Source organism: Amphiura filiformis, chromosome 13 (genome assembly GCF_039555335.1).
Source record: "Amphiura filiformis chromosome 13, Afil_fr2py, whole genome shotgun sequence".
NCBI classification, from domain to species: domain Eukaryota; kingdom Metazoa; phylum Echinodermata; class Ophiuroidea; order Amphilepidida; family Amphiuridae; genus Amphiura; species Amphiura filiformis.
The window spans coordinates 38312433-38325937 of record NC_092640.1 but is presented as its reverse complement, the minus strand read 5'-3'; the positions used below and the strand labels follow the sequence as shown (position 1 = coordinate 38325937).

Sequence of the window (13505 nt, the reverse complement as noted above, 5' to 3'; positions counted from 1 at the left end):
AGCTCAATCGTTAAGGGGCGCACCATTAGATTTCCAGGGGGGAGCATGGGAGTTTTTTTTAAAAAAACTTCGCCCACTAGTGAGACGAAAAAAAAACCCATTTTGCCTCACTGATGAGTGAAAAAATCTTTCCCCCCACCCAATAAATACCAAAAAAATTTGCTGCCTTCGGAGACGAACAAAAAATTCAGCCTGACCCAAACTCCTATCCCCACCCCCATGAGAATCTAATCTACACTAGCACATAGTACATATAAGTTAAAGTACAATACAACATATATAGCTACAATTCTGGTGGAAATTCGTTGCTACACCAGCATTATCTTAATAGGCGAGCGAGGATGGATGTTGGCCAATTAACGCTTTGGGTAACACATTTGTCGCCAGGATTGTAGGTAAGAGAGAAAAAAACCCGACATATCATATTTCCCCTAATAACTTAATAACAGGTCTACTTATTGTCATGTGTGTTGGTGCTTTGATTCCACAGCGGGATATTTTTTGAAATCATGAGATGGGATTTCCTTGTAGATGAAAACCTAAGAGTGCATCTCATTGAGGTAAGCTCAATTTAAGCCTTACATAGTCTATGTATATTATCTTCCAGCATTGCACAAAAATGTGTTGGGAAGTCTTTTTATTCTATTTTTTTTTCTAATTTTAATCAACTTTTAGAAATTTTTATTTTTTTTCCAAAATTGCTTGAAATTACAAATTTTGGGAGAAAATCCTAACCATACTACCTGATTAGAAGTAAAGCATGGCAAACTATTTTCCCTGTGGTACTGGCTACGGGTTTATTACTAGAACTAAAGGGAAAAGAGTTGCATTATGTTCCCGATGTAAACCATTAGTATTAGTTGCACAGTAGTAACGGGAAAATGGTCCTCGTTGTTTGCGATTGTCCAATGGATTTGCAATAGCTTATGAATATTTATGATGAATAATGAAAAATATATACTATAGAAGCAAATATAGATAATTTCCCGTTTTCATAATATTTTTAATACTTTTCTATTTACAGGCGAATATGTCTCCAAATTTAATACCGCGGAACGAAAGCTGTCCATTGGCACAGCATATACCATTTAATTGTTTCAATGTTGCTTTATTAACCGATGTTAGGAAACACGGCACTAACAGCAGGTAATTCAAAATATATACTCTGATTTATATAACTCTAATAAAATGTGGTACGCTGCAACTTATTTCATCTGAAACCCTACCCTCGAGCAAAAAATGAAGTAATCTTCTTTGGTGAAAGAGCATGCTATATACTTGTTTGTTCGAGTCATTGTTGTAGCAGCCAGGTTATTCTGCTCAAATTAAGCAATTGTATCTCGTTTTTATTTGCTTTAATTAACTGATTGGTTGTCTTTTCAGTTTGTTAAGAAGCATTAGAGATTCTGACCTAAATATCCACATACCCATTTGCGTATCGTCAAAGTGTAACGGATGTAACGAAAAGGTAAATTTGTAAATTTGTAAGTTGTGTATTTTACTGGTTAAATGTTTAAGTCAAGACGCGTGTGTATATTACGCGCGCACCTGCCAGTGTGTTTTCGCACATAAACATAAAAATGGACAAGCTAAAACGTACAAATGCGCAATGGAACATGTTCCCAACAACACGTAACAATTACAACGTAACAATATTTTTACCACCAAACTAGTAACATCAAAGCATTTTAAATTCTGGTTTTGTGTGTTTTCTTTTGTGTTTATTTTAATACTTTCTTTCTTTCTCTTTTCTTACAGGATTGTTCCATTTGTACACATTGTATGTCGAATGAGGCAATATATATGATAAAACTAGCATATGCTGAACACATCAATCGACAAAATATGAGACGGGTGTATCCAGAAGAAATGGTAGGTCTTTAATTGTCAGTTTTCATCTGCATGCATCAGCAGACAAAAAGTGCAAGATTTTTTGCCTATACCTTGTAATTTTCTAAGCACCATCTGCACAACATAACGACACTCCTCCCAGGTCATACGTAGCTTACATTGGTTGGATCATTTTTCGGGGCTTTATATTGATAACCGTTTTTAACAAAGAACATATCAGACATCACCGACTCTGCTAAAAGCTTACCACTTTTTGTATTAATTGTACATTTTAGTCACACTCTGCACGTCAAAAGATGTGACATTCTTGTGATCAGTGGGTGTTTTCAAGATTTCTGTATAAGTCAACCTTAAACTGGTAATATATTTTAAATAGATGCAAAGGAGCAACCAAATTCGGATAAATACTGTTTTAATCTGTTGGATACTTTTTCTTGACAGACAACGGAGGAGGCCGCGTCATACAATGCCGAACAGGATTCGCAACTTTCGCCAAACAACCGACTCACCAGGGCGTGGTTTCGGGCAAAATGTGTTTCTGACCCTTATTGGTGCAGCTAGGCAACACGCCTTTGGTTTTGGTTTCTCTGTTGTTCAGTTTTAACTATAAAATGCTAATACATGTCCGCGCGTAATTCATAATCCACTGGTCACATTGTCTTCACTTTGTCTTACGCTAAGAGTTGTGTGTAGCTTATGGACAACCTAGAACCTGACAATGTCTCGAGTAGACAAATTTACAATTGTACATTTTGGTGGAATTATGTTTTTACCATAAAAAGAACAAATATCAAAATATGCACATTTTATGATAAAAAGAACTTCCATCTCTAAATATTTAATTCAAAATGTTGATAATTAAGCAAAAACGACGTAAGTGTTACATCACTGCATCTGAAATGGTGGAATGCAACACTAACGTATAAAGTACCCCTTACTTGTAAGTGCCACGTACGTTAGTGTTGCATTCTGCTGCATAGGTGATGCACATTTGCAAGGCTGCACATGCGATATTTATTTTTTATATTTTCATTTTAATAGTCATTTAAGTGTTTATAAAGGCCAAACCATTTGAAAATAGTTAATTTAATCACTATTTATCAAATATAACCCTAGTAATGTATTTGTTTCTTTAATAATACAAAGCAAGATGGAGGTATTTGACACTTACGTTAGTGTTGCATTCACCTTAAAATCACCGAATGCACTTACGATATCTTATTGTCTTTATATCGTATTAATTTTATTTTCTTATCAGCAATTATTATTTTATTTCATACATTAAAGTAACTAAGTAAGTTGAGATTTTAAGAAATCAATGCTTGCAGTTCATCTTCATAATTATTGGTGGTGATATGATTTCTCCATCCAAGACCATCAGTTACCTTGGATATCATTTTTGATGATGTGATGTCAATGTCTGAACATGTAACATCTTTGTCATGCCGTGTGAATTATCATTTACGTAACATCACTCGTATTTGTCGGTTCATGGATTTGGAAACATGCAGCAATATTGTTCGTTTGCTTATTTTATCTAGGTTAGACTATACAAATGCTCAGAATACAAAAACCTCAAAATTGGCCCGCAAAATTAGTTAGTATTTTTGTGCTACAAAACGTGACCATTGACAAAACGTCACTGGCTTCCAGTAAAGCTGAAAGCTGGAATAGCTGATCCATCTGTTGTTCGATGGCTGCCTTCACAGGTTCTTCTGTTAATTTTCTGAGGTTTATTGTCTCAGGTTGCTGCCTTTTATTTGGCCGTGGTCTTCTCCTGGCACTTGTTTCCATCATGACTGGTCTGTGATCAGTATCTATGTGGATGTTTGGCATTGCTTTGGAGTCATTCACTTTGCATCGATCTGTCTTTTTAATGAGGATGAAGTCAAGCTGAGAAGCTTTGGTGAGGTCATGCCACTTGTACCATGTGAATATTTGGCTACTCCTATGTTGGAAGAATGTGTTTGTGACAAAGAGATCATGTTGGGCACAAAGTTCCAAGATGAGTTGTCCATTGTAGTTCCGACTTGTGTTTGGAGCACTGTGGGGTCCTAGGTAATCTTCCCAAGGTGATCGTTCACTTCCCACATGTCCATTCATGTCTCCCATTACCACCAGCATATCCTGATTCTTTGTGCTGTTTATAACATCAGATAACTCTTCAAAGAATGTATCCTTGTCTTCATCTGAGTAGGAATCATTGCATGGGGCATACACTTGGATGTATGTTGTAACCTCTTTCTCTTGTTGTATTCTGAGTCTGATTATTCTTTCGGATATGTAGTCAACTTCCATAATGTTCTTAGCTAATTCTGGGTGTAGGTAGAAACCCACTCCATGGACGGCTCTTTTGTTCTTGTCCACTCCAGACCAGATGAGTACATAGTCGTTGTGAGATTCCTTCATGCCTTTTCCTTTAAGTCTTGTATCAGATATTCCCATGATTGAGATGCTATACCTCTGCATTGTTTCAACAATCTCTGGTTCCTTCTGTCCAATTCCACTGACATTCCATGTTGCAGTCCTAGTCGTTGGGCTATTTCGTTGTCTTTTAACAGGTCCGTGTCGTTTTCCATTTGAATCCGTCCGTTTACATTTCCTTTGTTTACTTTGAGCGGGAGTATATCAGCTGCAGGCTTGCTGGGCCATTCGCAGCTTCCCCGGTCCATAAATGGAGCCGAGACAGTTTCCTGCTTATTGGGCAGGTGGGTAGCAGCCGAGGTCCACTAGTTAAAGGGTGGATCGCCTCTCCCACGGAAACATGATGACTGTTGAACCTTAACAGAGACTGTTGAATCTAGAAGGTTTCCTCCACTCACACTGTCATGTTTCAATCAGTGGCTAAGGATGGTGAGTACCAGGGCGTGTCCACTCGCCGGTGGGCCATACGTACTGCACCTCTGGGGCCCTTAGCTGCTCCGAGATCCCCTACATGCTAGCCTGGAAATCGCAAGATGACCAGTTACCATCGGTGACCGCTGGGAGGCCATGTAGGAGTCTTGAGTAAGGAGAGGCTATGTACTGGCAGGAAGAGGCTTACACACTCGGCTCTTCTTTTCACCCGAAGGCTAGCCAGCGGCTTCGGTCGCAATTGATCAGAGGTTGAGAGTTATGCTACTAGATAAAAGAAGGAAGGGAAAAAGAACTAGACAGACAGGGGGAAAGAAGGAGGGAGCATGCATCTACAACTACTTCTACAACTACAACTAGATACGCACTAGACGTATCACTTACCCCTGTGACTTGGCTTATACGTGCACATCCTTTTAGTCACTCCTGTGACTTTTTAAGCCTGTCACCCACCGACATAACACATTTATTCGTATTCATATTTATTCGTATTCATATTTAGATATTTTTGTGCAAATTTCATGATTACGTGGTAATCCAATGGCAACGTTAAATATTTAAAATATTGGGTATTTGAGGAAAGTCGAGTCTTCAATTAAAAACTTTCCCTTCCCTTCCCCCCCCCCCCACCCATCATTAAAAATGTTGAGACACTTTGGAGACACAGTTAACCTGCTCCACGTGCGTGGGTTCGACTCGGGGGTTCAAGTCCCCGTCCCACCACCGTGTTGCGCCCAGTGGGCTAGGCGCTTTGCCTCGCCCCACCCAGGTGCAGTGGTAAGCTGTTAGGGGTAGCTGTACTGATAAACCCTGCGCCATTTTAAGGCTGCAAACGTGGTTCCGACATATTCTACTGACGGCGCCCGGCGGAATAAATGTAAAGCTTTTGAGGCTGTTTACAGCATAAGTGCTAAATAAATATCTACATTTATTTTATTTTCCTTAAAGACGCTTAAATGTTTCAAGACTTTTCGAGGATTGTAATTCTAGGGTTAAAAAAAAGTGGGTAGCAACGGGTTTGCCGTCTTGAAAACGGGTCGGTGAGGGCGCTGTTTATGGGCTTGAACATAGAAGCTGCGGGCGGAAGACAACGCAATACATTGGAACAAATGTTTCTTTATTTGCCTGTGTAGTTCTAGAATGTTATAATTATTCCCTTCCGGAGTTTCCTCCATTCGCGCGTGTTCAAATATGTTGCTTACTTCAAGAGCATGTTGACCTTCATGTTCACTATCTGGATAATAGGTTGTAAAAAAATAAAGTTTGGATTTTTTAACGGGCCACCCACCCAGCAAACACAAAACCTTTTACAGAAAACGTTTAAATGTCGGAGTTATATAAATATAAAAGGTTTAAAAACGTTTTAATAACATTCAAAATACATTTTGCAAACCTTGTTGCAAAACATTTAAACAGAACGTTATTTAAGTGCTGACAAAATATTTTACAATATATATTAACGCTTTCAAATAAGAACTTTTTGATGACATTCATGTAACCCGATATTTAAATGTTATTAGAACGTTTTGAATAAAAGTGGCGTAGCAACCGGGGGCAAGGGGACACGTGCCCTGCGCGCCAACATTATGCGGCGCCTAATTGACTACCGTAAAAACTCGATAGTTAGCATATGTGCTTACTATCAAGCGCTTTTAAAACATGCAAACATGAAGAGCCCCATCCACAAAAATGTAAAGGGTTTTGAGCAAATTATCGATACACATAGTTATATACCAACAAGTAAATCCGCAAATGCGTGTCTCAACCCCATTAGCTCAGTTGGTAAAGCGCCGGACTTTGGTACAATTTCATGTTTTCAAAAGCGCTCGATAGTAAGCACATAAATTATGCTAACTGTCGAGTTTTTACGGTAATTCATCATCGATTCTGCACCCCTCCAAGTGATGAAAGTCACGCGCAATTGTTTCCTGAATTGGGGAAGGGTGCCATTACATGTATGTATCCTTAGCCCTGGGCGCCATAGCTATACCATTACAAATAAACTTTTTTGTGGGTGGAGGGGGAGTTGATGAGTCTGCACAGAGCAACTATTTTTAAAAGGCCCATTTAGTGATTTGCTCATCCGAACGATCGATCGTAAAATCATCAACATTTTAAGAGGTACCTTTGTTATTGCCACAGATGTGCTAACATAATCCTGCTAGTGGTTCAGCCGAACGACATGTACTTAAAGACAAAATAAGGAATTTACATGAATCTGTAATTTATATACTGACAGTATACAAATTGGCCACATGTTATGTATTTGAATTTGAGCTTCATGAGGCTGGTTAAATTTCGAACCCATAAGCGGTCAGGAGATAAGTTTAAGTGGCCGCTTATGGGTTCGAATTTCAACCAGTCTAATCATGAAGCTCCCGTGGCCCAGTGGTTAAAGCAATAATGTGTGATTTGAATAAAGAATAAATTCTTATTTGAATGTTTGTTTTCACTGATCACATTATCCCCTTTTAATTTCGAGTCAAAGAAATGAGGTATAACTAGAGCTAATTGCGCATACACATATACGCGACCTTAGCAATAGCTAATTAACTAGGCCTATAGCTAATTAGCCCAGCTATATAGCATGAATGCATGTAAGTAGTATATTATACTGATTTTACATGGGAGGTCTTTTTTGAAATGCACTATAACTTTGGAATTTGGCTAGAGACCAAGGTTAGCTCACCTATAGCATATACAAGTTCAAAAGGTCCAACATATGTATAATTCATTGGAATATACATGTATGAACAGATGATCATAATCATTTTGATAAGGCCAAGTAAAATAAAAAAAACATGTTTCAAAAAGGAGGAAGAGGGGCTGTTTATTTTTTATCGTAAAATTCGTGCAAATACCCATAATAAGAACTGTTTTTATAGCGCACACAATAATGCCCGGAAAAAGGAGGAGGCCTCTTTTTATATCTTGTTCAACGAGATAGGGCTCCTCTATTATCACAAAACCTTCCAAAAGTGTTTCTTGTATATTAGCAAGGATATAGAAAGCATCTTTACTACCTAGACATATATAGTTATAACTGAATTTCAAAAAATGAAAATATAAATTGAAGAAACCTCAAAAAAGGAAGCGGGAGAAGATGCGAAACATGATTATTTTTTTATTCGGCCTAACCAAAAATGATTCAATATTCATGTAAATATTTTTGTGCAACTTTGGTCATGCGCTATTATAGTGCGACTTCCTAAGGTAATTTGCTACATACTGGAAGTAATACCTACATGACCTTTGACCCCAATGACCTTTGACCCAATGACCTTTGACCCCAATGGTTGTATGCAAGTAATGTCATGCTATAATTTATTTGTGATTGACTTAGGATTTTTAGTAACAGAACAGAAAATCACATCAGCCATAATGACCTTCGTATGACCTTTGACCTCAAGGCTAATGCATGTGTCAAGTGACGTCATCTTGCTGTGTAATTTAGTAAGGAGTAGCAGTTTTAGTAAAAATAATAGGAAATAACATTTTCGACCATAATAACCTTTCCATGACCTTTGACCTTGAGTTGGTCATGTGACATTTGTGCCACCAGCTATTAGTCCTGATGACCAAGTAACATTGTTGTACTATATATATTTGCGACAGGAGCAGCACTTTAGGGTATTTGGTCATATACCGGAAGTATCCCCTTTATGACCTTTGACCCCGATTCTGGACAATAACTTTTAGACACTGGGTATAGCTGATGCATGTACCAAAGTGCCATCATCGTGCTGTGTAATTTGTGGAAGGAGTAGCATTTTTAGTGAAATCACGTTTTTGGCCATTGGCCGGAAGTGGATGACCTTTGACCTGAAGTTGATCATGTTTCATTTGTCCCCCCACCCAATGGTCCTAATGACCAACTATGGTCAACATGGCTCAAATCATATGGCTACGGTGGCTCATTATAAGATTGACAGAAAGAAAGAAAGAAACAAAGAACTTGACAGAAACAGACCTTAGCAATTTTGCAATAAAATTGCTAAGGAATGAAGAAAATTGCGATTCATTCCAACGCCTACAATGCGTGTACTACGCTCGCCGATAGTATTACATGTAACTGTACGGAGCATCGCGCTCGACGTGTGTACATGCAAGCTGACATCAACGGTACATGTTAGCAAGTACTCGATCGCTGAACTCAGAATAAAACCGGGTCGACCCGGTTTTAATACAAAAAGTTAAATTTTACTGTTATTAAAGCTTAGTCTTTTACGTGGTATTTTAGTATACCACTGGGCATTATAATTATGCAAAAAGTAGAAATCCGAGTAAAATGTTCAGTTTCCTTGCTTCACTTTACTATGGCTATTTTGTTTCAGTTCCATTAATTCCTTCAATATTTTGTACGCTATTATTCGCCAGCGAAGTGTTACGTGTAATCCGATTATCAGTATGTCAACTGAATCACGATTTTGAGTTCTACACCACAATCGAAATGATCGCAACACAAAGTCTATGGGATGTACATGTACTACCAAAAGGTGCGTGATCCAGTTACCAAGGAGTTAGAACAACATTTATTTTCATTTTAGACTTTTTTATAGTCTATATTTTCTTCATTTCAGCTTAATTTTGCAGTTGTCATGGTTGTGTGCAAATTCCTATTACTATTAGATACGTTGTAATAAAACATGATTTTAAACATTTGTATATTACTTTTCTCTGAGGGCTTGCAGCAAAATTGATATTTTATTTTCCTTGGTATGGGTTTGTGGCTAGTAGTCAGGTAATGATGATGATATGATGATGATGACGACGACGACGACGATGATGATGATAATGATGACGATGACGATGATGATGATGATGATGATGATGATGATGATGATGATGATGATGATGATGATGATGGATAATACAACTGATGTCAGATGATTATTAGAGTCGTGATGGTGACGATGATGGCAGTGATGAGGATTTAATTTTGTATGAAATTCTCCCCCCCCCCCCCCCCTCCCGCACCCACCAGTCAATGTTGTTTTGATACTGAGACAAGAACGGACAATTGGTCTAGTATTGGCTCCAACATTGCTTGGGGGGGTAAGCAATATGAAACATTAATGTTTGCCACTCATGTTACTTGCAATGTTTAAAAACAAAGAGCACGTTTCTATGGTATCAGTCACAGTATATGTTTTTTGCTTAACACGTGTGCTATGACCCAAAAATACATCATCTCCAAATACACAGTTCAGTGACCTCGAGGCCTCCATTCAACAAGAAAGTTAACCTGTTGTTATAGAAGGACATGCATTTATACCCAATACACTCAGAGGTCAATTTATGAGTGCACAAACATTATATGTTTATATGCTAAATTAAGCTGAAATTAAGAAAATATAGACTATAAAAAGTCTAAAATGAAAATAAATGTTGTTATTACAGTTTGCATATCTGAAGTCAGCTGATAATACATACTAAGCTAGCTGAATATTAAGCATGTTTTCATACTTAAAGGCTTATCACCAAGCCCTAGTATTTCATATTTATAGCAGAAGACAACATTGACCAAACACATTGTAAAATATTATTTCGATCAACAAAAATCTGAAATCTATTCTGTAGAAGTAAATACTAAGGAAAAATAAAATATCGGGATAAAAAAAAGGAGCATGTAGGATTCGAACTGGTGCGGTCAACTTTTCCCGTTTAATTGGTACGCGCTCTACCAATTGAGCTATTTAATGTTACTTGATTTGTTTGGGATAATTTAGACCATATCAATGTACGAGTTTTACGGTATGCAGACACAATAAAGATTTTAATACTATGTCTCTATACTGTTTACTCGGCTTGCATACCGTGCATTTTTCTATTTATGTCAAGTTTTGGAATCTAATTTGTGAAGAACAGGTCTGAATACCGTGGTTCTCTATTCAATAAGCCAATTATTATTGCATAAAACAAGTGGATTAGTTTTAAACACTTTTTATTCGTTTATAATGAATCTATAGTACAAAGGTGCACGTAAAATTACAACACCTCAATAGCTCAGTGGATAAGGAGACTGACAGTTAACGGAAGGGCGTGGGTTCAATTCCCGGCATTTTTTTCCATTTTTCCAAGTATAACGCTAACGGTCGACACAATCAGTTTAAAAAGAAATCAATGTAATTTTCTTTCTTTAAATTTTGTCGACCGTGGGGAAGTTAATGAATCAAAATTCCAATTTTATTTTTACAACCCTAAATACATTGCCAACAAATATATTCGGAGTAAACCGATGAAATTATGTCTGTTTGATACGTTTCAGTTGAGTTTTCTATCACGCCGCCACGGACCATACGTACATTGAATAACTTAATATACATTATAAATCGATTAAATTTTCAGAGAGGTTCTCGTGTTGCAGCGGTAGAGGCTGTGACTTGTGAACTAAAGGTTATAATGATAGCCATGAGTTCGAATCTTCTGTAGCGCTATCTTTTAATAATATTACTTTTCCTATCCTCTTCTGTACGATATGTTTAAAAGCTTTTTTACCTCAACTTCTTTCTTTCTTTCTTTCTTTCTTTCTTTCTTTCTTTCTTTCTTTCTTTCTTTCTTTCTTTCTTTCTTTCTTTCTTTCTTTCTTTCTTTCTTTCTTTCTTTCTTTCCATATTTTTCCATATTTCTTTCCATCTTTCTTTCTTTCTTTCTTTCTTTCTGAGATTTAAAATACCTCAATTGGTAGAGCGCGTACCAATTAAACGGAAAAGTTAACCGAACGGGTTCGAATACTACATGGTACTTTTTTTATTTTGATCCCGATATTTTATTTTTCCTTAGTATTTACTTCTACAGAATAAATTTCAGATTTTGTTGATCAAAATAATATTTTACAATGTGTTTGGTCAATGATGTCTTCTGCTATAATTATGAAATACTAGGACTTGGTGATAAGCCTTTTGATAAGTATGATAACATGCTTAATATTCAGCTAGCTTAGTATGTATTATCAGCTGACTTCAGATATGCAAACTGTAATAACAACATTTATTTTCATTTTAGACTTTTTTATATTCTATATTTTCTTCATTTCAGCTTAATTTTGCAGTTGTCATGGTTGTGTGCAAATTCCTATTACTATTAGATACGTTGTAATAAAACATGATTTTAAACATTTGTATATTACTTTTCTCTGAGGGCTTGCAGCAAAATTGATATTTTATTTTCCTTGGTATGGGTTTGTGGCTAGTAGTCAGGTAATGATGATGATATGATGATGATGACGACGACGACGACGATGATGATGATAATGATGACGATGACGATGATGATGATGATGATGATGATGATGATGATGATGATGATGATGATGATGATGATGATGATGGATAATACAACTGATGTCAGATGATTATTAGAGTCGTGATGGTGACGATGATGGCAGTGATGAGGGATTTAATTTTGTATGAAATTCTCACCCCCCTCCCGCACCCACCAGTCAATGTTGTTTTGATACTGAGACAAGAACGGACAATTGGTCTAGTATTGGCTCCAACATTGCTTGGGGGGTTGTAAGCAATATGAAACATTAATGTTTGCCACTCATGTTACTTGCAATGTTTAAACAAAGAGCACGTTTCTATGGTATCAGTCACAGTATATGTTTTGCTTAACACGTGTGCTATGACCCAAAAAATACATCATCTCCAAATACACAGTTCAGTGACCTCGAGGCCTCCATTCAACAAGAAAGTTAACCTGTTGTTATAGAAGGACATGCATTTATACCCAATACACTCAGAGGTCAATTTATGAGTGCACAAACATTATATGTTTATATGCTAAATTAAGCTGAAATTAAGAAAATATAGACTATAAAAAGTCTAAAATGAAAATAAATGTTGTTATTACAGTTTGCATATCTGAAGTCAGCTGATAATACATACTAAGCTAGCTGAATATTAAGCATGTTTTCATACTTAAAGGCTTATCACCAAGCCCTAGTATTTCATATTTATAGCAGAAGACAACATTGACCAAACACATTGTAAAATATTATTTCGATCAACAAAATCTGAAATCTATTCTGTAGAAGTAAATACTAAGGAAAATAAAATATCGGGATAAAAAAAAGGAGCATGTAGGATTCGAACTGGTGCGGTCACTTTTCCCGTTTAATTGGTACGCGCTCTACCAATTGAGCTATTTAATGTTACTTGATTTGTTTGGGATAATTTAGACCATATCAATGTACGAGTTTTACGGTATGCAGACACAATAAAGATTTTAATACTATGTCTCTATACTGTTTACTCGGCTTGCATACCGTGCATTTTTCTATTTATGTCAAGTTTTGGAATCTAATTTGTGAAGAACAGGTCTGAATACCGTGGTTCTCTATTCAATAAGCCAATTATTATTGCATAAAACAAGTGGATTAGTTTTAAACACTTTTTATTCGTTTATAATGAATCTATAGTACAAAGGTGCACGTAAAATTACAACACCTCAATAGCTCAGTGGATAAGGAGACTGACAGTTAACGGAAGGGCGTGGGTTCAATTCCCAGCATTTTTTTCCATTTTTCCAAGTATAACGCTAACGGTCGACACAATCAGTTTAAAAAGAAATCAATGTAATTTTCTTTCTTTAAATTTTGTCGACCGTGGGGAAGTTAATGAATCAAAATTCCAATTTTATTTTTACAACCCTAAATACATTGCCAACAAATATATTCGGAGTAAACCGATGAAATTATGTCTGTTTGATACGTTTCAGTTGAGTTTTCTATCACGCCGCCACGGACCATACGTACATTGAATAACTTAATATACATTATAAATCGATTAAATTTTCAG

General features: G+C 36.7%; 2 protein-coding genes across 2 annotated transcripts; one reads left to right on the top strand and one right to left on the bottom strand.

Moving 5' to 3' along the window:
* The first annotated feature begins 410 nt into the window (after nucleotides 1–410).
* On the top strand, nucleotides 411–2605 carry LOC140167281 (probable tubulin polyglutamylase ttll-15). The gene is made up of 5 exons (XM_072190613.1): nucleotides 411–560; nucleotides 1025–1146; nucleotides 1384–1468; nucleotides 1759–1872; nucleotides 2293–2605. Exons 1-5 carry the CDS (start codon nucleotides 510–512, stop codon nucleotides 2410–2412), a joined length of 492 nt encoding a protein of 163 aa, XP_072046714.1. The 5' UTR covers nucleotides 411–509; the 3' UTR covers nucleotides 2413–2605.
* An 821-nt stretch (nucleotides 2606–3426) lies between these two features.
* LOC140167643 (craniofacial development protein 2-like) lies at nucleotides 3427–4296 on the bottom strand. The gene has a single exon (XM_072190939.1). It carries the CDS (start codon nucleotides 4294–4296, stop codon nucleotides 3427–3429), a length of 870 nt encoding a protein of 289 aa, XP_072047040.1.
* Between the last annotated feature and the right edge of the window lie 9209 nt (nucleotides 4297–13505).

Bases quoted from the DNA above. Each gene is read 5' to 3' on its own strand.
- LOC140167643 (XM_072190939.1), bottom strand. From the start codon at position 4,296: ATGGGAATATCTGATACAAGACTTAAAGGAAAAGGCATGAAGGAATCT.
- LOC140167281 (XM_072190613.1), top strand. From the start codon at position 510: ATGAGATGGGATTTCCTTGTAGATGAAAACCTAAGAGTGCATCTCATT. The intron at 1,469-1,758 runs GTAAATTTGTAA...CTTTTCTTACAG, and splicing joins GTAACGGATGTAACGAAAAG to GATTGTTCCATTTGTACACA. The intron at 1,873-2,292 runs GTAGGTCTTTAA...TTTTCTTGACAG, and splicing joins GGGTGTATCCAGAAGAAATG to ACAACGGAGGAGGCCGCGTC.